Raw genomic sequence first — 21,389 nt, forward strand, 5'->3', positions numbered from 1 at the left:
TATTCTGCAGGACCTTTGCTAAAAGTCAAGGAACAGAAATGAGCATTGTTGTCAATTTACCTAAATCAGGTTTGTTTTCTTTTTTTTTTTTAATAATATTTGTCCACTTTTTCCAAATACTTTTGTTAATCATACAACAACACAGTAGTTTATTCTCATTATAACTTGTTTAAGCAGAACAGAATGTTATAGAGAAAAAAGTTATTCGTCAACCCCAGGTACCGATACTTACCTCATTTTTTGGTCAGAAGATCCTACTGTTAAAAGAGTTTATTCCCGGGGCGCCTGGGTGGCTCAGCTGGTTAAGCAGCTGCCTTCGGCTCAGGTCGTGATCCCAGGGTCCTGGGATCGAGCCCCACATCGGGTTCCCTGCTCAGCGGGGAGCCTGCTTCTCCCTCTCCCACTCCCCCTGCTTGTGTTCCCTCTCTTGCTGTGTCTCTCTCTGTCAAATAAATAAATAAAATCTTTTAAAAAAAGAGCAAATTTGACATTATAAAAAAAAAAGTTTATTCCCCTAGACTTTGGAATTCCTTAAAGATGTTTGTTGTATGCTAATATACATATGGTATTTGCTGCATTCTTTGTCTAAGAAGGAAAATTTCTGTCCATTAAAAATAACCATTATCCCTTATTTTTAGAGTATATTTAGGTTTATTTGTAATAGAATTTTCTATTAGGTTATGTAGAATTATAAATTCAAGTCCGCTTGTTGATCACTCAGGGTCTCAGCAGAAAACAGATGGCCCATTCAAAGGGGTGATAAAAAAAGCTTAAGAAAGAGTGTATTTTCATCGTATGGGAAGAAGACTAAGGGAATCAGCCAGGAATGGGGATGGGAAAAGGAAGAAAAGGAGTAGTTACTGCAGCTGTAGAGAAGTGAAGTTGGGGGAGAGAGCCAACCTATAGGAGCTGTGACCTCCCATAGACGAACAAAGCCACTGCCAACCTACGTCACTACAGGGACGGCACTGAGGAAGGGATACCCTTGCATCTCTCTCCTCCAGCCCTCCAGTCTCTGGCCAGTGCCCCTCTTGGCCATCCCCAACTAGGCCAGAGAACCAGGGAGCTGGGTTCCAGTAAGCCTCACTGGTCACCCTCTTAGCAGGACAGGAAAGGGTGAGAGTACCTCCAGCGAGGAAACCAAGACTCTCTGGGCCAGCGTGTTCACAGAGGATTCGATACTTGCGCTAGTCTCTTTCTCAGACTCTAAGCTGTTTGCCCCCGTCCTGTCTGTGCCCCGTTGTATGACAGGCACTCGCCGTCCTGGAAGAGTTTCGAGGCATAGACCGAGATGTGGTAGGATCAGCCAAGCAGTGGAGGAAATGGGCGGAATCCGCGTGCCCGGAGAAGGAGAAGCTGCCGCAAGAATGGAAGAAGAAAAGTTTGATACAGAAGCTGATTATTTTGAGAGCAGTGCGCCCTGACAGAATGACATATGCTCTCAGGTGGGGCAGTCAGCATTTTTGGAAATACATGTTGACCTAGAGGAGACTTAGTCTTAGGGGGCGAGGAGCATCTGGTGGAGGCATGTGCGGTCCCTGTTGATGAGCCACGATGCTGCTTGAAACTTGGATAGTGTCATCGTTACTGTTGTTGAAACTCGCTGAGCGCTAAGCAGTGTGCAGGTCTGTCGTCAGGCTGAGCCCATCCTTCCTGAAAACCTTGCTTCTGACATCAGGAGGGGAGATGGGGAACTGCTGGAAATATTCTAGCCCGAGAGATGGGTGTCAGCAGAGTTCAGAGGCTAGGAGCATGCATTATCCCAGTGCAATTTCCACTGTCTTTATTTAGCCATAGCATTTGGGCTCCGACGATTTTGCACATCAAACAAAAATGAATTCCTTTCATGGAGACACTAATAGTCCTATAACTTTACAACCAATGCAATTTAAAGCAGGAACCCCTGTCTGTGTCTTGGTCCTTGTGTCCTTTTTCTTTGCTCTTTTGGCTTCTAAATGGTAACTTGCGGCTTAATTCACGCCAAGTCGTGTTTTCATTTGAATTCACCGACCAAAGAGTTCTCGGGTTCCTTCCTTTTCTGCTCCTTGTTCAACAGCAGTGACACACCTCAGGTCTTTTCCTCCACTCTGTCCAACTAATTTCCCCTTTGCAGATGCCTCTGCGTGCCCTACTTTACAAGTTAATTCTGTTTAGTAGTACTTACTTTCTGCTAAATCTGATACCGCGGGAAAATAATCCCTGCTTAATTGAGCTTCCCTATATTAGAAACACCCCAAAAAGCATTTGTATATTCATGAGAAACCCAGCAAGCCGGAAAATTGCACTGTGGCAAATCTAATGAACTGTTAATAAGTAATGGGGGATCTGGCAGGAGATTTGGGGGATACAAAGCCATACGCAGGCAGCTGGTGGTACGCAGAGGGGGGGGGTCTCAATAGCCCCCAAAATGGAAAGTAGGCCTCTGATTTTCAGAGCTTCTAAAGCAGGAAGAGATTTCACTGACACCGATGCATAAATCTAGCTGGATTCGTATTGTTCCGCGAAAACATCCCACGTAATGAACGTAGTTTGCTTCCTTCCTGAGCCTGTGATTTAAGCTGATCCAAGTTGTGGCACTTTTCAAGGTCATGAGCACTGATCATGTCTTTGACATTATCCTCTTTTATAGGAATTTCGTGGAGGAAAAACTGGGTGCCAAGTATGTGGGGAGGACCAGAGTGGATTTAGTTAAAGCATTTGAAGAAAGCAGCCCGGCCACGCCCATCTTCTTCATCCTGTCTCCAGGGGTGGACGCCCTTAAAGACCTAGAGATCCTTGGTGAGGGGCCCAGAGGCTTGCCTTCCCACCCTCCCTCTCGCCCGATGCCCACCCAACCTTGCTCTCAGTTCACAGCTAGTTACTTTCATTCTCTCTCTCTCTCTCTCTCTCCCCCCCCCCTTTCTTTTTCATTTGTGGGAGATGGAGTATATGGAAAATGTAAGGCTAATAACACTGTGGTCTGAAGAAATGTTCAAGCGGAACATTCCTCTGGTTGGCATAATGCAAGTTTCTTTTGTACTGTTTTCCGCCTTCTGACTATATAAGGGCCAGAGGGCAATTTTCTGCATTCTCGTGTAATCTTGTGCCCCCTGTGACTAAGTAGTGGTCATTAGAGCAGGCCTATTCGATTGTGCAGGGCACTGTCGCATTATGCTCTGGGTTACTATACTGCGCAGCCTGCACCGAGAATGCCAGGTTAACAGAGCTCTGACCTGCCTGTGCTCGATTCAAGCATGGCCACAAGGTGAGAGGCTCCTGCACTTACCCAGTGAGCCAATTTGTTCAAAAAATGATGTGATAGCTACCACATGTTGCTCGTTTTTATGAGGGAAATGCTTTGCTACTCCTGCAAGAGTTAAGAAAGCTCAATAACAATACTTGCCATCTATCAAAATGTCAAAAGCTTCATTACCATAAAACCAGAGGAACTTATTTGCACAGGCTCTGCTAATGCTCCGGAGGAGGCCATTGCTGAGAGCTCAAAATGCTGCCTGTTGAAACAACAGAAGTTGAGTTTGGATTCTTCAGGAAAGTGACCTAGCAGGTGGCAGCAGTAACCACAGATGGACATGAGACGCAGGATTCCAGACTCTGCTCACCTCTCCTTGATTCACCCCGCCTCTTACCATCTTGTATGATCCCACAGGCAAAAGACTGGGGTTTACGATGGACTCGGGAAAATTCCACAACGTGTCTTTAGGACAAGGTCAGGAGATGGTGGCAGAAAAGGCCCTGGAGAAAGCTTCCAAAGGAGGACACTGGGTCATCCTCCAAGTGAGTATTTCATCTTCTTGGAAAAAACTGGCAATGACCCCAAGGGATGGACGGTGCAGAGTCGTCCAGGCCAATAGGAATGATCCTTCCTCCTGACAGATGGTGACTGGCAGAGTCCTCGGGGTTCTCCCAGTACTGGTGACCCCTCCACAAGTGTTAGGAGACTCAGCTGACAAGGACGGCCATCATCTTTTGAGGGATTTTCTAGCCATTGTGCTTTAAAATTAAAAATACTAGAGGGCACCCTCTTATTCTCCTGACTTACAGATAGCTGGAACATTCTAAGAGTGCTTGAAGACAAACAGGCTTGTATAGATTGCCAACGCCATTGTCATAATACCTCACATTTGCAAGTTGCTTTATTTTTTTTTTTTTTAAGATTTCATTTATTTATTTGACAGAGAGAGCACAAGCAGGGGAAGCAGCAGGCAGAGGGAGAGGGAGCCTGATGCGGAGCTCAGCCCCAGGCCTGTGGCTGTCCCAGTTTCTGGAGGTTTCTAGTATCTCTTTGCCATTCAAAAGAGAAGCAGGACTTTGAATAGAGGGGAGACTAGCATAATGGGAACTTGTTATGTTGTTTGTAATGTACTTTAAATTATATCAGCGTAGGCATGTGATATGTGTGCTCATGCTAATGAGCTCTTAACCAGACTCTACCGCGGTCAGTTACTGCGATCAGATAGAGCGCTTCAAGGGATGTTTAGCTAGCATTCTATCAGAAGCCCATAGGCCAGAGAAAACTGGCGCATAGATAGCAGGATGGCATCTATCTTTGTCTCAGATATACACCAGATGGCTTGTGAATTGACATGATGGATTTATTAAAAATCTATTTTCACGGGTAAAATGGGTGGTTTCCAAGATAGATGGATTGTCTAAAAATGTTGCACGGGCATAGCTGCCCTTGGACAAACGGGCACAAGAATCTAGCCAGTGTCAAAGCCAAGATCCTCAAGAAGATCCTCAAGGACCAAGAACCTCAGGCTGGACTCCAGAATGTGCCTGTGTTCAGGGATGGCTCACTTGGAGATTTTTCTGTTCCTTGACTCCAAAGTCACTGCCTAGAGTATCCTTATGTTCGTTTCAAGTAAACTTCTGGAGTAAGGTCTTGTAGGCCATAAGATAGAGAGGTCATATCTGAGCTTGCAAAGTAGGTTTTATTGTTGTTGTTTTGCTTGCTTGTGCGAGTGGCACAGTTAGGTGTGAGAAGTACTTTGGCTATAATCTAGTAGCAAGCATGGAGGGCGGGAAGCTCACAGCCCTTACTTACTCTATAAGGTTGCTCGGGTTGCCAATCCAAAGTATCACAGATTGATTAGCTTAATCAACAGAAATTTAATTTCTTACAGTTCTGGAGGCCAAAAGTCTGAGATCAAGTTGTCAGTAGGCTTGGTTTCTTCTGAAGCCTCTCTCCTTGGTGTGTAGATTGTTGTCTCCTCCCTGTGTCTTCACATGGTCTCCCCTCTGTGTGTGTGAGTGTGTGTGTGTGTGTCTGTCCCCTGATCGGCTCTTCTTATAAAGATGTAAGCCATATTGGATTAAGACCCACTCTAATTGTTGCATTTACTCTTAATTACCTTTTTAAAGACCTATTCCAAATACAGTCACTTTCTGAGGTACTGAGGGTTAGGACTTCCAACATTTGAACTTGGGGGGATACAGTTCAGCTATGACACCTAGCAGTGTTCAGTATTTGCCAAAGGAAGAAAAAGCCTCATTATGTGAACAACTCAATTGGCATAGATCTTCTTACAACAGAACTGTTTCAAAGAAAGATACCTACATTACTATTCCATTCCCAATTTGCCTTTATTCTTCAGGTTTTTTGTAGCTTTTATAATATTGCTGGAAGTAACTACATATTCCTAGGTGTGATGTTGCAATCACTACAATAAGGACGTCTCCAGGGCCAGAGAGCATGTGAGGGTAGGGCCTTCATGCTGTTCTCACCGCACCAACTACCATGTACTCCGTGGGTGTTTAGGATTGGAGGGCTGGAGGATTGTGAATCATAAAACTGAAAATCAAGAAGTGATGGTGGTGACATTTGTTTCTTTCATAATTTTTGAAAGTTCTAGGTTTAAGGAAATTAATCTGCCAGGGATCCGCAGAGCAGCTTAACAAAGAGTGATTTCTTTTTTGGCGAGCCGTTTACCGCTCACATCCTTTGGAGTTCATATACTAATGTAGGCGTTGAGTAGAGGTGGTTGGTATCAGAAACAACGAAATGGGTGATGAGGTACATTTCTGGCTTTTAGTTTTTATACTTGATTAACCAGATAAGTCTCCATAATTGAGTTTGAACTGTAACAAAGAAGGGTGTCAGAAACTCCATGTCAGAGGTGATTGATGGGTGCTGGAAGTGGCTAAGTGTGTTGGAAGGAGATTTGGGTTTGCAAAGGTAAGCTGTGGTGATTTGGAACCCTACACGTGTTCACTGTACAGTCGTGTTTTGGTGCTTTGTTTTGTTCCCTAACATGAGGATACAGGAAAAATTAAATCCTGGTTCTCTGAGTTTTCTACGCATTGACATATAGGAAAATGTTGTGATCCCATAATTGAAGTAAGCTACTTCAGTTTCACTGGAATTATAAGCCATACTGTTTTTTTCAGAATGTCCATTTGGTAGCCAAGTGGCTAGGAACCTTGGAGAAACTCCTCGAAAGATTCAGCCAAGGAGGCCACAGAGATTACCGGGTTTTCATGAGTGCTGAATCTGCAGCTACACCACATGAACACATCATCCCTCAAGGACTCCTGGAAAATTCCATTAAAATTACTAATGAACCCCCCACAGGAATGCTGGCCAATTTGCATGCCGCCCTCTACAACTTTGATCAGGTAAGAAAGCAGAAGCCTGGTCTGAGGGCAAAGTCAGGGTCTTCTCACAAAACCACGGGGCCATTAGCTACTCATGCATCTCGTGCAGAGGGATGAAGTGAAATCTGAGTGTCTGATTTAATCTCTTGAAAGGATCCCCCTGCCATTCCCTATTCCAGGGACTAGAAAATCTATGTTTTGCCTTAAAACTACAGCCACGTGCTCAGCCGGTTAAGCATCTGACTCTGGTTTAGGGTCAGGTCATGATCTTAGGGTTGTGAGATGGAGCCCCAAGTCAGGTTCTGCGCTGGGCATGGAGTCAGCTTAAGATTCTCTCTCTCCCCTTCCCTCCCCCTCACTCAGACTTGCACATGTGCTCTCTCTCTCAAATAAGTAAAATCTTTAAAAAAAATACTGCAGCCACATGTTTAAGGAGAATAAATTACATTCCTTTCTGAAGAACCTGCTGTTGAAGATAAACATGGCAGACCAGTATCCCTTAGCATGGGAACAGAAGAAGCCACCATTATCTGCTTTTGATGTTAGTAAATGTAAATTGTCTTTTCCCCGTATATCCATGTTGCCATCTTATTCATACTTTGATTTCCTCCCAAAATAAATAAATTAATACAAACAAACACTCCTATTATCACTACTCTCCTTGTGTGTATCATCACATCTGTATCATAATCAAGTGTTTCAAATTTCCTTTGTTGTTTTTCTCATTTGCCATTCCCTCTGATTTCTTAGACACCCTTGGGAAACAGTATTTTGTTTGTCCGTTTTAGAGAAAGAGAGTGGAAGCGAGGGGTTGAGGGGAGGGGGAGAGGGAAGAGCATCTTAAGCAGGCTCCATGCCCGGCACAGAGCCCCATGCAGGGCTCCACCTCACATCCCTGAGATCATGACCCAGCCAAATTCGACAGTAGTACATTTCACCAATTGAGTCACCCAGGCATGCCGGGAAATAGTATTCTTATTAGGAGAAGTAGACTGAACCCTAAAGAGGAAATGCACATGGTTTGGTATATTAAGACTCCTGTTAGAAATATTATCATTCTTCACTAGTATCTTCTGGGCCAATACAAGCCAACATTATGAAGGAATTATAATAATTGGCCACCTAAGATTACAGTTTTGAAGAATACAGTTAATTACCTAATTAAGTAATTAATTTATAGCCTATATAAACATGGTCAACTGTATACAGAAGGCACTCAAGAAATCTTGTTGACTGTATTACATAGTTGCAGTATGTTTTTTTTTTTGTGAGCCATGGCAGGCATTTTTTTTTTTTTTTTTTTTATTCCTCGGTTGATAATTTCTGACCACTTAGGACATTCTCAACCTCTTTCCCAAAGTAAATACAAAACAGGAATTTAATACATTTAAATGGGATTTATCCAACCCATAAGACAATTATCTGTATTTCTGAAAAGTGAGCATATCATGATCAAATATGCCTCAGCCCCATTGCCCGTCAGCTTTTTGTTTTGGGTTTTTTTTTGGGGGGGGGGCGGGTAAGGACTTCTCTGATAATCTGATAAAACCACAGATACTCTCCCCAGGGAAATGCACATTGAAAAATTTGTTGCATATCATGATAGGGATGAACAGATCCCCCCAAAGCCCTATACATGAATCCCTTCCCCTGTTCTAGTTTATTTATGAAAGTATCTGTTCTTTTGAGTATTACCTGGAAAGCCACTTAGATTAACTGAAGATGACAACTATTGGAAAGACTCTTAAGTACCTAAAGGGGAAATATTTATCTGGTAGAAAGGATCCTCTGAAATATTAAGACTAAATTTGATCAGAAGTAGCAAAAGCAAAGATAATCAAAGTTATTTAATAAACTTCCTATCAAACCTCTTACAGCCCAAACCTACCCAACAAAAACTCTAAAGAAAATCTAAAAATTTTAGGATAGTTTTATGAATGTTGACTTGTCATTATGTTAGAAAATAAAATGTGGGTTTTATCCAGATGATGTGATTCAAGGGTATTAACCTATACTCCCTGGCCATCTGTGAGTATGTTCCCAGTTAGAATTATGCTTGGCTACCTGTGAAAGAAGTAGGAAACAACTGTAGCTTAAAAAGAAGTTAAAGAAGTATATCTGCCACCTGAGAATTCTGGAGGTAGGTCATTCAGAGCTCATTGTGTCACATGAAGTTGTCATCAATCTAGTTCTTTTACAGTTCGCTGTTTCTGGAATGGGCTTGCCAGGGTTCCAGGTGGCAGCCCCCATATCCATGTACCTAACAGTAGGATGAAAGAAGAAACAAAGATGACGACCATGGGCACATGTTTGCTTTTTTTTTTTTTTAAAGATGCTTTCTGCAAGTGAATACATAATGCTTCTCCTTGCCTCTTGCTGGTTATACGCAGTCACATTTTGTTACCTACCTGCACAAGAGGCTAGGAAAAGCCAGTTTATCTTGGGCAGCCGTATGCCCAGCTAAAAGTCAGCAACAGGATATTTTCGGACAGGCAGTTAGTGATCTGTATCACAGGCTTCCCACTTTGCCACGGCTGCTTGTATCATCCTGGGTGCTCTGTGTGGCTGCCACAGTCTTATGTAGCTGAGGCTTGCGACATGGACAAAGGGTAATGAATGCCGTCTACCTTGCGTACTCCTTTGGGTTCGGGAAACAAGTCCAAATCATCACTTCTATTGACTGGGCGCCCTCCTCAGATGAGAAAAGCACTCAAGGGATCTGGACAAATGAACTGTTCTCATGCGGTGTTTTTGTTTTGCATGTTTTACTGTTCAAATCAATTAAATTTGTATTTTTAATCTTACCCCCAAGTGAGAATTTACCTTTGAACTTTGATATGTACGTTCATAATGAACAAGTTTAATATTAGTCCTTTATTTATGTAAATGCAATCATTAAGTGATGAAGATGTAAAGAAGCATTTCTTAGAGGGTCCTGTCTCCCTGTGTGTTTCAGCACAGTAGCACCTGCCTCTTGAAGATGTGTGTTGTGTAAGACTGATGAGTCACAGACCTTCACCCCTGAAACAAATAATACATTATATGCTAATAAAAAAAAAAGATTGATGAGTCACAGACCTGCACCCCTGAAACAAATAATGCATTATATGTTAATTTAAAAAGGGGCGCCTGGGTGGCTCAGCCGTTAAGCGTCTGCCTTTGGCTCAGGTCATGATCCCAGGGTCCTGGGATCGAGCCCCGCATTGGGCTCCCTGCTCATCAGGAAGCCTGCTTCTCCCTCTCCCACTCCCCCTGTTTGTGGTCGCTCTCTCGCTGTCTCTCTCTCTCTGTCAAACAAATAAAATCTTAAAAAAAAAAAAAAAAAAACTGATGAGTCACAGACCTGTACCTCTGAAGCCAATACATTATATATTAATTAATTGAATTTGAATTTTAAAAATTAAAAAAAAACTAAAAACCAAAGAAAGAAAGAAGGAAGATGTCATAAGGGAGTACTGTTTAGGCTGTTTAGGCTCCTTTCATACCCAGATAATAACCACATTTTTGAAATAAGATATAGATTTCTTTTTTTTTTCTTTTTTCTTTTTCTTTTTTTGAGACAGCACATGCTAGGGGAGGCAGGGAAAGGGCAGAGGGAGAGAGAGGATCCCAAGCTGGCCCCGTGCTCAGTGCAGAGGGCCCAATTCCAAGACCCTGAGATCATGACCCCACCCAAAATCAAAAGTTGGACGCTTAACCGACTGAGCCCCCCAGGCGCCCCTAGGTTTCTTTTTCTGTAAGATTTGCAGCAGAAACAAATAACTGGTAGTTGCACGTGTAAAACTGTCATCTGCGTGAGTGTGGATGCCTGTTCTCTGTTCACAGTGCTGTTGTGTATTTTCTGATAGTAATTTGCTCATCTTTTGGTTTGTAAAAATACAACTGACCTGAAGTGTAGAATGTTAGGTAGACTCATACTTTTTCCTAATTAGAAAAACTTGATTCATATTTTTTCCAGTGGCATTTATATTATCAGAGCATAAAGAAATGGGCATTAAGTTGTAATTTTTTTGAGAGAGGGGGGTGGGGTAGGGGCCGGACAGAGGGAAAGGGAGGGAGGGAGGGAGGGAGGGAGAATCTTAAGCAGGTTCCCAGCTTAAGCAGGCCCTCACGCCCAGCACAGAGCCCAACAGTGGGGCTTGATCTCACTACCCTGAGATTATGACCTGGGCTGAAATCAAGAGTCGGACGCTTAACCAACTGAGCCACCCGGGTACCCAAATTTTAAGTTTTGGTTTTTTTTTTTTTTTTTTTTTAGCATTGAGGATAAAACTAAATCCATTATATGAATTATTTATGGAATTAATGTACTTGGTTATTATAGTACCTTGGTTTTCTGTGGACTATATGTTATTCAGGGAGCTGGTAGGTCACTTGTTAGATCATAATTCCTAAGTAAAAGTTTGATATTTCTGTTTCATCTCCTAGAAATTTCTTACATTTAAAACTAATACATTTTTTATATTCTTCAAGATTAATTCCAATGGTATGGTTTCTATTCTTTCACGAACTTGTCTTTTATTTCATGTTTGTGGAAATGTTATGTTTAATGACTGTGTATCTTCAAGCCTATCTAAATTACCTAGAAATGGCCTAGTGCTTTAGAATGACCTAGTGAGGGGAAGGGAACCTGGGTAGCTCAGGTCATGATCCCAGGGTCCTGGGATCGAGCCCCGCATCGGGCTCCCTGCTCAGCAGGGAGCCTGCTTCTCCCTCTCCCACTCCCCCTGCCTGTGTCTCCTCTCTCGCTGTCTCTCTCTCTCTCTCTCTGTCAAATAAATAAATAAAATCTTAAAAAAAAAAAGAATGACCTAGTGATTTAGTTGAGTCTGCACTGTGGATGGCCTGGCCAGTTCTAGAACTGTATTTAGTAGTAATCTTGGATTCTCATGAAAGTGAGACAGAAAGAAACTGAAAAGCTTCTTCTAGTCTTAGAACAAGAGAACAAGTCTAGTCTTGGTTTGGCTTAGACTTTTACTAGAAGTTGCCTGGGAGACCAGATCTGAACTCCCACCTGAAAGGTGCTAAATACACTTTATAGATGGCCCAAATTGTCAGATTCATTTTAAATGTAGACTGGCTGTAATTGGGCCATTTTAAAGGACAAGGCAAGAAGGTACAGCTTTGGCCTTATCTTCCTCTACTGCCCAGCATCAGTCGAAGTAGTCCTTGTTTGCCTCACAGAACTGCCAAAGCTGAGAATAAAGTACTACTTACTTAAGACAGAGATTGGATGGCTGTTGTTCACCTTTTAAATTTATGGCAGGGGGAGCCATAACCATACCAGCATGCCAGGATTTAATTTTCCCTCTGCAATTTCAAAAAAATGTTGGAGATCTAGTCTACAGGGTGTGTTTTCCCGCCTTCCATATGCCATTCTCTCCACCCAGCAATGAATTCTACTTTAAGTTCATTGGAAGGAGACCATTTGTCAGGATGATTGTATTAGCTCTGGTAGACTACATAATTAGAGTGATCCAAACAAGATGACGTCTCTCATGTATAACTGGCAGCTTTCATGAGCTCAGCCGCACACCCAAGCTGGTAGGTGTCTCCCCTGGAACTCACTCATGGCTTCCATGGCTGTCTGGTCATCCTCCGGTCTAGCCCACAGAGAAGGGAAAAGAGTGACACCCAGGGCAAGCAACCTCCTTTCAAGTAAACGACATGAAAATTGTACACATCACTTCTGCTCAAATTCTTTTGGCAGGGACTTGGTCATATGGCACATCTGGCTTCAGCAGGAGATGGGAAATGGTTTTTTGATGGGTGGCCATGTGCCCAGGTAATCTGTATGACTCTGAAACTAGAGGAAATGAAGGGCTGGGGGTTAAGTAGTATTCTGCTACACTGATGAAACGAAGGTGGTGTCCTTTGATCAGCTAGATTTCTCAAGAAGAATTTTGCAGGGGGAAATGATGTCAAACAGTATCAGCACTGCTCAGAATGAATTTTGTCATTTTCTAGCGAACTTAGATGCATTCAGTAAAATAACTGAAGCAAAGTGAAAGCATTCCTCTTAAATTAACAGACTGGCAGGCACCAAAAGGTCAGTCTTCTATTATGCGTTGATAGGGTAAGCAGTGGTGCTTCAAACTGCATGGTACCCCTGTCTAGATCTCCCTCGAGGTTATACACAAGGTCATTGAATATGCAGACCCTTGCCCTTGGAAAGGGTGCAGAAAGATAATCAAATATTTTCCTTTTCTCCCAGGATACACTTGAGGCATGCTCCAAGGAGCAGGAGTTTAAAAGCATCCTCTTTGCTCTGTGCTACTTCCATGCTTGTGTGGCCGGGAGACTGAGGTTTGGCCCCCGGGGCTGGAGCCGCAACTACCCCTTCAGTCCTGGAGACCTCACCATTTGCGCCAATGTCCTCTACAACTACTTAGAGGCAAACCCTCACGTAAGTGCCAGTGGCCAGATAACCTCTTCCAAAGAGTGTACTGAATCTGTCAGTCTTTGGCCACTATCAAATGGACCATAATTTCTCTTTTGAAGCTATTATTGAAATAGCTGACACTGTATATGCATCTTCTGCCAAGTGTGAAAATACACCAGATCAAAGGTTTTCTAGCAGTGGAGGCTCGAACTTCATAAGATAGGTCAAACCAGTTCTACATAGCAGCTTAGTGCAAAAAAAAAAAAAAAAAAAAAAAAAAAAAAAATGTCCTTCATTATGTTAACAAAAACAGTGGTTTACATGTGCATGTATGCCAGATTCATTAGGCAGGTAATGAAGCATTTGCACAAATGTAATTACATACAGCAATTCTGACAGTTCATAACACTGCATTAATAATCACTACAATTAGTTCTTATGATGGAAGCAATTTACAGCACGTCACATGTATAAATAATGGTGCATTTCCTGCATATGTCATTATTATGTATTAAGGATGCCACCTTGTTGTGACTTTCTCAGTAATGTTCCCCTTGATTGGAAGTTAAAGGTAGATGAATGATTTTATTTCATAGCTAAAATGTATTTTACAGATGGGAATGGGAATGCTTCATCAAGAACATTTGTGTAAACTCTTAGAAACCCAGTGATTGGATTTCAAAAAGGAAGAACCATTTGTAAGAATTTTCTGGCTTAGTCCTCATAAAGGAAACTTTTCCCATTCAGTTAAAGCTGTTAAAATTGAGATAATATTTATCCAAACCAGGTATTATGCTCTGGGCCACACTTTCTGTAAAGGGCCTTTAAAATGACTCATCTGTGTTTCTGTGTATAGAGAGTTGCTTTATGTTCTTTTGGTAACCAAATTGTTACAATTTTTGTTGCCACGTAAGTCTTCTCAAGCTTCAAAGGTGATGTGACTGCTATCAGAGTATGTACACTTAGTGTATAACATGGGTGTGTTCTCCTAAGGAACCTATTTTGAGCAAGTTGTATCCAAAATAAGTGGATTTAATATGGCATGTGATGATCATATCAACATTACATATCCATCAATTTTTTAAAATTTGTTTTCTTAATTTTTATTTATTTGAGAGAGAGAGAGAGAGCACGAGCATGGGGAGGGGCAAAGGGAGAGGCAGGCTTCCTACCGAGCAGGGAGCCCAGTGCAGGACTCGATCCTGGGACTCCGGGATCATGACTGAGCCGAAGGCAGACGCTTGACCGACTGAGCCACCCAGGCGCCCGCATATCTATCATTTTTTAAATATACAAAAATTGAGCATATTTTGATCTTCGTAATACATAATATTTTGAGTTGATCTTAACACATTTTATGTAAAATGTTGCAGGTGAAACTATTACAATAGTTCTAGGTAGAAAGTGAAATGGACCACTTAACCTTTTATACAAGTCCTTTGTTTTTTTTTGTTTGTTTGTTTTTTAAAACAATTTTTTTTTATTTTTTTTTTAAAGATTTTATTTATTTATTCATGAGAGACAGAGAGAGAGAGGCAGAGGGAGAAGCAGGCTCCCAAGGAGCAGGGAGCCCGATGCGGGACTCGATCCCAGTCCTTTGTAACTGTCCGCTGAGGCTGAGGCAAGGAATATTATCCCAGTTCAGCTGAATCCTGTACAGAGTGGAGTTAGAAATGACCGGGAGAAAGAGAGGAGCGGACTTCTGTTGGTCCCTGCCTCTCGCATCCCGAGATGTGGCAACCGGGTGGCCCAAGTGAATGGTGTTGTGCTGCTTACCCCACCCCCACACCGGCACTCCAGGAGCAATAGAGCTCTTGGCTTTGAATGCTCTCTCCTCTCTCAGATGTCTACACCCAAGTCATTCACCACACGTGGAGAAACCAGTATGGCGAAGCCAGTGACCAGGATTTGGGGGTTAGGTTATGTTCACGGAGTTTGGTGGTACAAAATGCCCTGAAATTTTCAAGAAGGTATATGTTAAAAACAAGGATCAGGATTTTGGTGAAGAAGAGTCAGTTATCGAAAAGAATAGAACCCTAGCTGATGAAAATCTTGAGGGCGATGCATATCCGATGGTAGAATGTACAGCAGGTACTAATAGAACACACTCAGAGAAATGAAATGGAGAGGTCTCTGTTGCCCATCCATTTCATGAGGGCGACATGGAAGGGGCCCACATGGTGGTTCAGGGAGCCTCCTTCAGTCCACTCACTTCTCTCGTATTCCTCACTCACCTCAGATGGGCTTAAAAGAAAGACCTCTGTGAGGTTCATTTATTCAAATTCAAATAAACTTGTAACCAGTACATTGGAATAGTTGAAGCAATTTTACTTGTTCTGTCACATCATGCAACCAATGAAGGCTATAATTAAGTTTTTACTTGAACTGTTGGGAGGCAATCTACTGCCCCTGAGGGTTTAAAGGTTCCTGTCTAGAAAGGCTTCATCACAGACTGGCATGTTTTGCAAACCCAGAGGAAGCTAAAGGGTAGCAGAGAGAGGCTTCAAATCCTGCTAAGCCAAATAGAGAAGAGATACCGTTATTTCTTGAATACCACATGGTACAGTCATTAGTTAGAACCCTTAGAACAGTCATGGAATAGGCCAGTCGTGCCATAAACCAAGCCCTCAAATCAGTCTGCAGCAAGGGGATTGGTTTGCCTGGATTTTTGCAGGGGGATGATATCTTAAATATACCCCAAATTCAGATCATATAAGTTTTCCTTTATTTGCCTAAATGAGATCATAAAACCTGCTGCCAGTCAGATCATAAAAACATGACATACCTCAAAGGCCCTGTGAACTAATACCTTTTCTGGATTTTTGGATGAGATTTTGAATTTATAAAGTTTCCTGCGTGGCATGATGTTCTAGGAATAATTGCTTTAAAATCTGCATGAGAAGTTCAGTGTTAGTGAATTTTCACCGAATGTATTAAAACACCCTGAATATAATTCTGTCAAGAAACTCTATGGGAGAAGCCCAGACAATTTCTGAACCTCTTTTAAATGTTCCTGTTGATGGGGATTTGGGGGAACATGGTGTTAGAGGGGCTTGGAGAGAGGCGTGTACTGCTAATTGGCCTCTGTGAGGCAGATGCACCAGGCCTAGAAATGAACATTTGCATGATATCCCTCCCAGGTCCCATGGGAAGACCTCCGTTACCTCTTTGGTGAGATCATGTATGGGGGCCACATCACAGATGACTGGGATCGCAAACTTTGTCGGGCGTATTTGGAAGAATTCCTGAATCCATCTCTGGTAAGACACTATAATTCATTTTACAGAGGAGAAAATTCTAGTAAGAATTTTTTTTAATTTTCTTAAGTTTTATTTAATCTCTACGCCCAACATGGGGCTTGAACTCACAACCCCAAGATCAAGAGTCACATGCTCCTTTGGCTGAGCCAGCCAGGCGCCCCTCGAGTAAGAATTTTTTTAACTAATTTTACTATATAAATACTTCTTAAATATTATTGACGAATCTTAGACTTTTGTGAATATATTCTTGCCCACTGTCACAGAGTTTGGAAGTTTGTTAGAAATGCTGAGTCTTTTTTTTTTTTTTTTTAAGATTTATTATTTATCTGAGAGAGCGCGAGTGTGCACACACACCGGCATGCGAGTCGGGGGAGGGGCAGAGAGAGAATCTTCAAGCAGACTCCCTGCTGAACACAGATCCCAGTATAGAGCACCATCTCTTGACCCTGAGATCATGACCTGAGCTGAAACCAAGAGTTGGATGCTTAACCCACTGAGCCACCCAGGCGCCCCAGAAATACAGAGTCTTGGGCCCCATCTCCTATCTATGAAATCCAAATCTGTTTCAGTAAGACCTCCTAGGTGATTTTTGTGTGTGTCTCATGTTCTACGCCCAGGCAAAGGACCCTCCCATAAACTGACCGGATCCTAGGAATAACCCTGGGAGGTCTGCAGAACTGAGGCTGTTAACCTATTTTATACAGACTGAGGAATGGCGTGCCCCCGCTCCATCAGTTACCTTGGGCAAGAAGAGCTCCAGCCAGAAGATAGATGTATTGATTTCAATTTGAGGGTTCTAAAATAAGTGAAACCCTTAGGTTTTTCCCTGCCACAGAAGCCATGGAGTAGCCTCAGTTTTGGTCACTAACTCCTAAATATATGCTCAAGAAAAATGGGATGCGAGAACTCAGTTCTTCCGTCTGTGAGGAGGGGGCAGAGCACCCCCTGTACTGCAGTTGAGAGAGACCAAGCTCCTTTTCCCTGTTCTCATCTTAACCACTCTGTGTCTGCGAAGACCAAACAGCTGCTCCATTTGTCACCAGGGCTGTGTGTCTGGCAAAAGTGCTCAGTCCCTGTTTTCCCTACTGAAATAGCCAAAAGTGGTGGCCACACTCTCCTCATGCTGTCTTTCTAAAGGCCTCCATGTTTCATGGCCATTGCCTCTTTCATGGAAACACAGGGCACCCTGTACCATGCAGTCTCTTTTCCCACTTGAACAAGATACCAACTATGTTTAAAGGTGTGCCGTGTCACTTCTTTGACATTGGCCAGAGCAACTTCTTTCTAGTAGGTGTCCTGAGGCAAGAGAAACAAAAGCAAAAATAAACTATTGGGACTTTATCAAAATAAAAAATTCCTGCACAGGAAGGAAACATTCAATAAAACTAAAAGGCAACCTATCGAATGGGAGAAGATATCTGCAAATGACATCTGATTAAGGGTTAGTAGTAGCCAGAATATATAAAGAATTTATAAAACTCAACACTCAAAAAAACAATCCAATTGAAAAATGGGCAGAAGACATGAATCGACATTTTTCCAAAGAAGACATACCAATGGCCAACAGACCCAGGAAAAGATGCTCAATATTACTCCTCATCAGGGAAACACAAATCAAAACTACAATGAGCTACCACCTCACACCTGTCAGAATGGCTAAGATCAGCAACACAAGAAACAACAGGTGTTGGTGAGGATGGGGAGCAAGGGGAACCCTCCTGATGGTTGGTGGGAATGCAAGCTGGCACAGCCACTCTGGAAAATAATAGGAAGTTTTCTCAGAAAGTTAAAAATAGAACAACCCCATGAGGGGCGCCTGGGTGGCTCAGTCTGTGAGGCGTCCGGCTTCAGCTCTAGTTGTGATCTCAAGGTCTTGGGATTGAGCCCCGTACCGGGCTCCCAGCTCAGCAGGGAGTCTGCTTGTCCCTCTCCTGCTCCCTCTGTCCTCCCCCTGCTCGTGCACTCACTCTCTCCCTCTCGTAAATAAATGTTAAAAAAAAAAAAAAAAAAAAAGGAACTACTCCATGATCAAGCAATTGCATTACTAGGAATTTACCCAGAAAATACAAAAATGCTAATTCAGAGGAATATATGTATCCCGATGTTCATAGCAGCATTATCTACAGTAGCCACATTGTGGAAAGAGCCCACGTATCCATCGAGTGGATAAAGAAGCAGTGGCGTATATATAACAATGGACTATTAGCCATAAAAAAGAATGCGATCTTGCCATGTGCAAGGACATGGATGGAACTAGAGAGTATAATGCTAAGTAAGAGAAGTAAGTCAGAGAAAGACAAACACTGTTACGATTTCACTCATGTGGAACTTAACAAAACACATGAGCAAAGGGGAAAAAGAAGCAAACCAAGAAAGAGCCTCTTCACTACAGAGAACAAACTAATGATTAAGGTGGCTGGGGGGAGGGGGCACTGGATGATGAGGATGCAGGAGGATGCCCTGGGTGGTGATGTATGCCGGTGCTGAATCACTGTCTTGTACGCTGGAAACTAGTATTACATGATATGTTAACTAACTGGTATTTAAATAAAAACGTTAAAAAATAATGCAAAGGACTGCAAAAAATAACAAAGTAGTGCATATTTTTTAATAATTTGAGCAACCTCCTGTTGATAATTTCTCTGAGAACTTCATCTTATAAAAGTATTACATAGTTTTGGGGCGCCTGGGTGGCTCAGTCGTTAAGCGTCTGCCTTCGGCTCGGGTCATGATCTCAGGGTCCTGGGATCGAGTCCCACATCGGGCTCCCTGCTCAGCGGGAAGCCTGCTTCTCCCTCTCCCACTCCCCCTGCTTGTGTTCCCTCTCTTGCTGTGTCTCTCTCTGTCAAATAAATAAATAAAATCTTTAAAAAAATAATAAAAAAATAAAAAACCCAAAATTAAAAAAAAAAAGTATTACATAGTTTTGATCACCTTCCTTGAGTCCATTTTGAGAAGTAAATAATCATGTATTAGAAAATGTGGGGTATTATTTGTTGTCTAATGTAGAAAACTGAGGACAGATTTTGTTTTTGTTTTTGTTTTACTTTTGATTTTTAATTTTGATTTTGTTTTACTTTTAATAATGTTAAACAATTTGGGGACAGTGCCAAAAAAAAAAAAAAAAACCTGCCATGTGACCATTATTTGTTTCCTTTGCCGTGAGTCTCCTGGTCTTTCCTTAGTTCTAATGAGCAGGATTTCACAGGTCAGAAAGACACTTTCAATTTTCTACAATTGGAAGTCACTCCTCAGAAGAGGTCTGGGAGCAGGTTACCATGGAGATGGGCAAGATAAACAGTGCCAGGCGCACGACCTTTACAGAGGTTGATTTCTCCAAACAACAGTGGAGGTCACGGGGCAGAGTGAGCAGCTCATGCTGATGTTCCCTCTCTGGCTCTGGCCTGAGGATAAGGAGCGAATGGCTGTTGCCAAACTAGACAGTCCATTAACCTTCACAAGTCTGAACTCCCATTCAAATAGTGGTACACTGAATACAGATGATGAAAGCAGAGGGGCAGCCTTGCAGTGTGCGTGAGCCCTTGAGAAACGAAGGTATCCACCCTCCCCTGCAGATCCGCTGACGTTTGTCAGGCTCAAAACGCTTCCTCTGCCATCTTGCATCCTCACCGGACAGCGCCACCTTCGCAACTCGACAGCGGAAGTTAAAACACTTGCTCGCTCGGTGTCAGACGCCGCCGCCATCCCAGTCAGTTATTCTGTCCTCTAGCAAATGTGTCCTACTCTTGCTGTTTATATCAGGAGCTTGATCTAACCCTTGTGCATCTGCAGGACGTCTTTTCACCACTTCTCACGCTGGTTAACTGATTTAGGAATTAGCCATCTCTGGTTGCACTGAAACATGATCAGAAAAGCAACTCGTCAGTGGTGTGGAATTCAGAGCTCTGCTCGGAATGCCTTCAGTGGCGTTGTCCTGTTAGGAGGATGGATGAGTTTCTTGGCTGGATAAGTGAGGGCTGCACTGGCAGAGGGTTCCCTGACGGCAGTGTGTCTTCGAGGTCTCTGGCCGGAGTTAGGGAATTATTATTATTATTATTCTCTGACCTAAGGCATGTACTTGGCAATGCTAAACAAGTAACACAGAAAATTACTTTCGGGAAAATAAGGTATCAAGTCTCCTGAAAGTTGTCATGTATTAAAAAAGCTTCTGGTAATAAAGAGTAACCATTAGGAGGCTAGACTTTGAAATAAAAAACAATACTAGGGTTCACACTCATTTCTCCCTGTATTTGCTTTGATTTTAGACACCTCCCCTGAGCCTCAGTTTCATCATCTACCGAACAAGAATGGCCCATTTCGTGGGTTTGTTGTTAGGTTTAAACATTGGTACAGTGTTAGAACAACATGCTTAATAAATGGAAGGTCTTTTATTGTTAAGTATAAATTTTCATGACATCTCTTGCATACTTGACTAGATTTAATCTGTGATGATAACAATGGAAACCATTTATTAAACACTTGCTCTGTGCCAGGGGTCAGTACTACACATCTCATGTGTGTTATTTCTTCTGTGCACTATTCTGCCAAGTAGGTATTAATATCCCCTATAATCAGAAAAGAAACCCAGATTCCTGGGGGTGAAACAGTTGGTAAGTAGCTAAACCAGGATTCGAACTCGCAGTCAGCCTCCACAGACCGTGGGCTTTGTCTGCAGCGGTTGGAATGCTGATCCGTTTGTAGTATGTGGAGCGCGAGTCCCCGAACCACTGACTCGTGTCTGTGCTGTGCGTGGTGGGCAGCCCGGGTGCTGCCGTGAACAAAACCGGGCAGTCCAGGAGCCCAGAGCTCCGGGTTCTGGTCCTGCCACTACCTTGCTGTCCAGCTTTGTGCAGGACCTCCTTGTGCATCAGTTTAGTGATCTGCAAAATGAAGGCACCATCTAGAAAAATCACTCCGGTACCTGTCAGCTCTGAAGACACCATGATGATATAATTTAACCTTGAGTAATTGCTGAAAATCCCTTACAGCACTTCGGGGCCATGGCCTTTTTGCCTCAAAAGGCCAAGGGCACATGGACTTGTTTAGACTCGCACTGACTTGGGAGCTTGTCATAGGGAAGACTACTTGGAAAGGTGGCAGAGGAGGTGGGCCTTTTATTAAATACCAGAAAGCAAAATGTAGGAAGGACCACA

General features: G+C 42.7%; 1 protein-coding gene across 1 annotated transcript in view; it reads left to right on the forward strand.

Moving 5' to 3' along the window:
* Positions 1 to 21,389, forward strand: part of DNAH11 (dynein axonemal heavy chain 11) — a 327,809-nt gene that overhangs the window by 293,468 nt on the left and 12,952 nt on the right. Inside the window, exons 71-76 of the mRNA XM_027574450.2 lie at positions 1,252 to 1,445; positions 2,630 to 2,778; positions 3,647 to 3,774; positions 6,388 to 6,615; positions 12,809 to 13,000; positions 16,117 to 16,236. Coding sequence (XP_027430251.1) covers positions 1,252 to 1,445; positions 2,630 to 2,778; positions 3,647 to 3,774; positions 6,388 to 6,615; positions 12,809 to 13,000; positions 16,117 to 16,236 — 1,011 coding nt within the window. The remainder of the gene's footprint in view (positions 1 to 1,251; positions 1,446 to 2,629; positions 2,779 to 3,646; positions 3,775 to 6,387; positions 6,616 to 12,808; positions 13,001 to 16,116; positions 16,237 to 21,389) is intronic.

The sequence above is a fragment of the Zalophus californianus genome, chromosome 12 (genome assembly GCF_009762305.2).
Source record: "Zalophus californianus isolate mZalCal1 chromosome 12, mZalCal1.pri.v2, whole genome shotgun sequence".
NCBI classification, from domain to species: Eukaryota; Metazoa; Chordata; class Mammalia; order Carnivora; family Otariidae; genus Zalophus; species Zalophus californianus.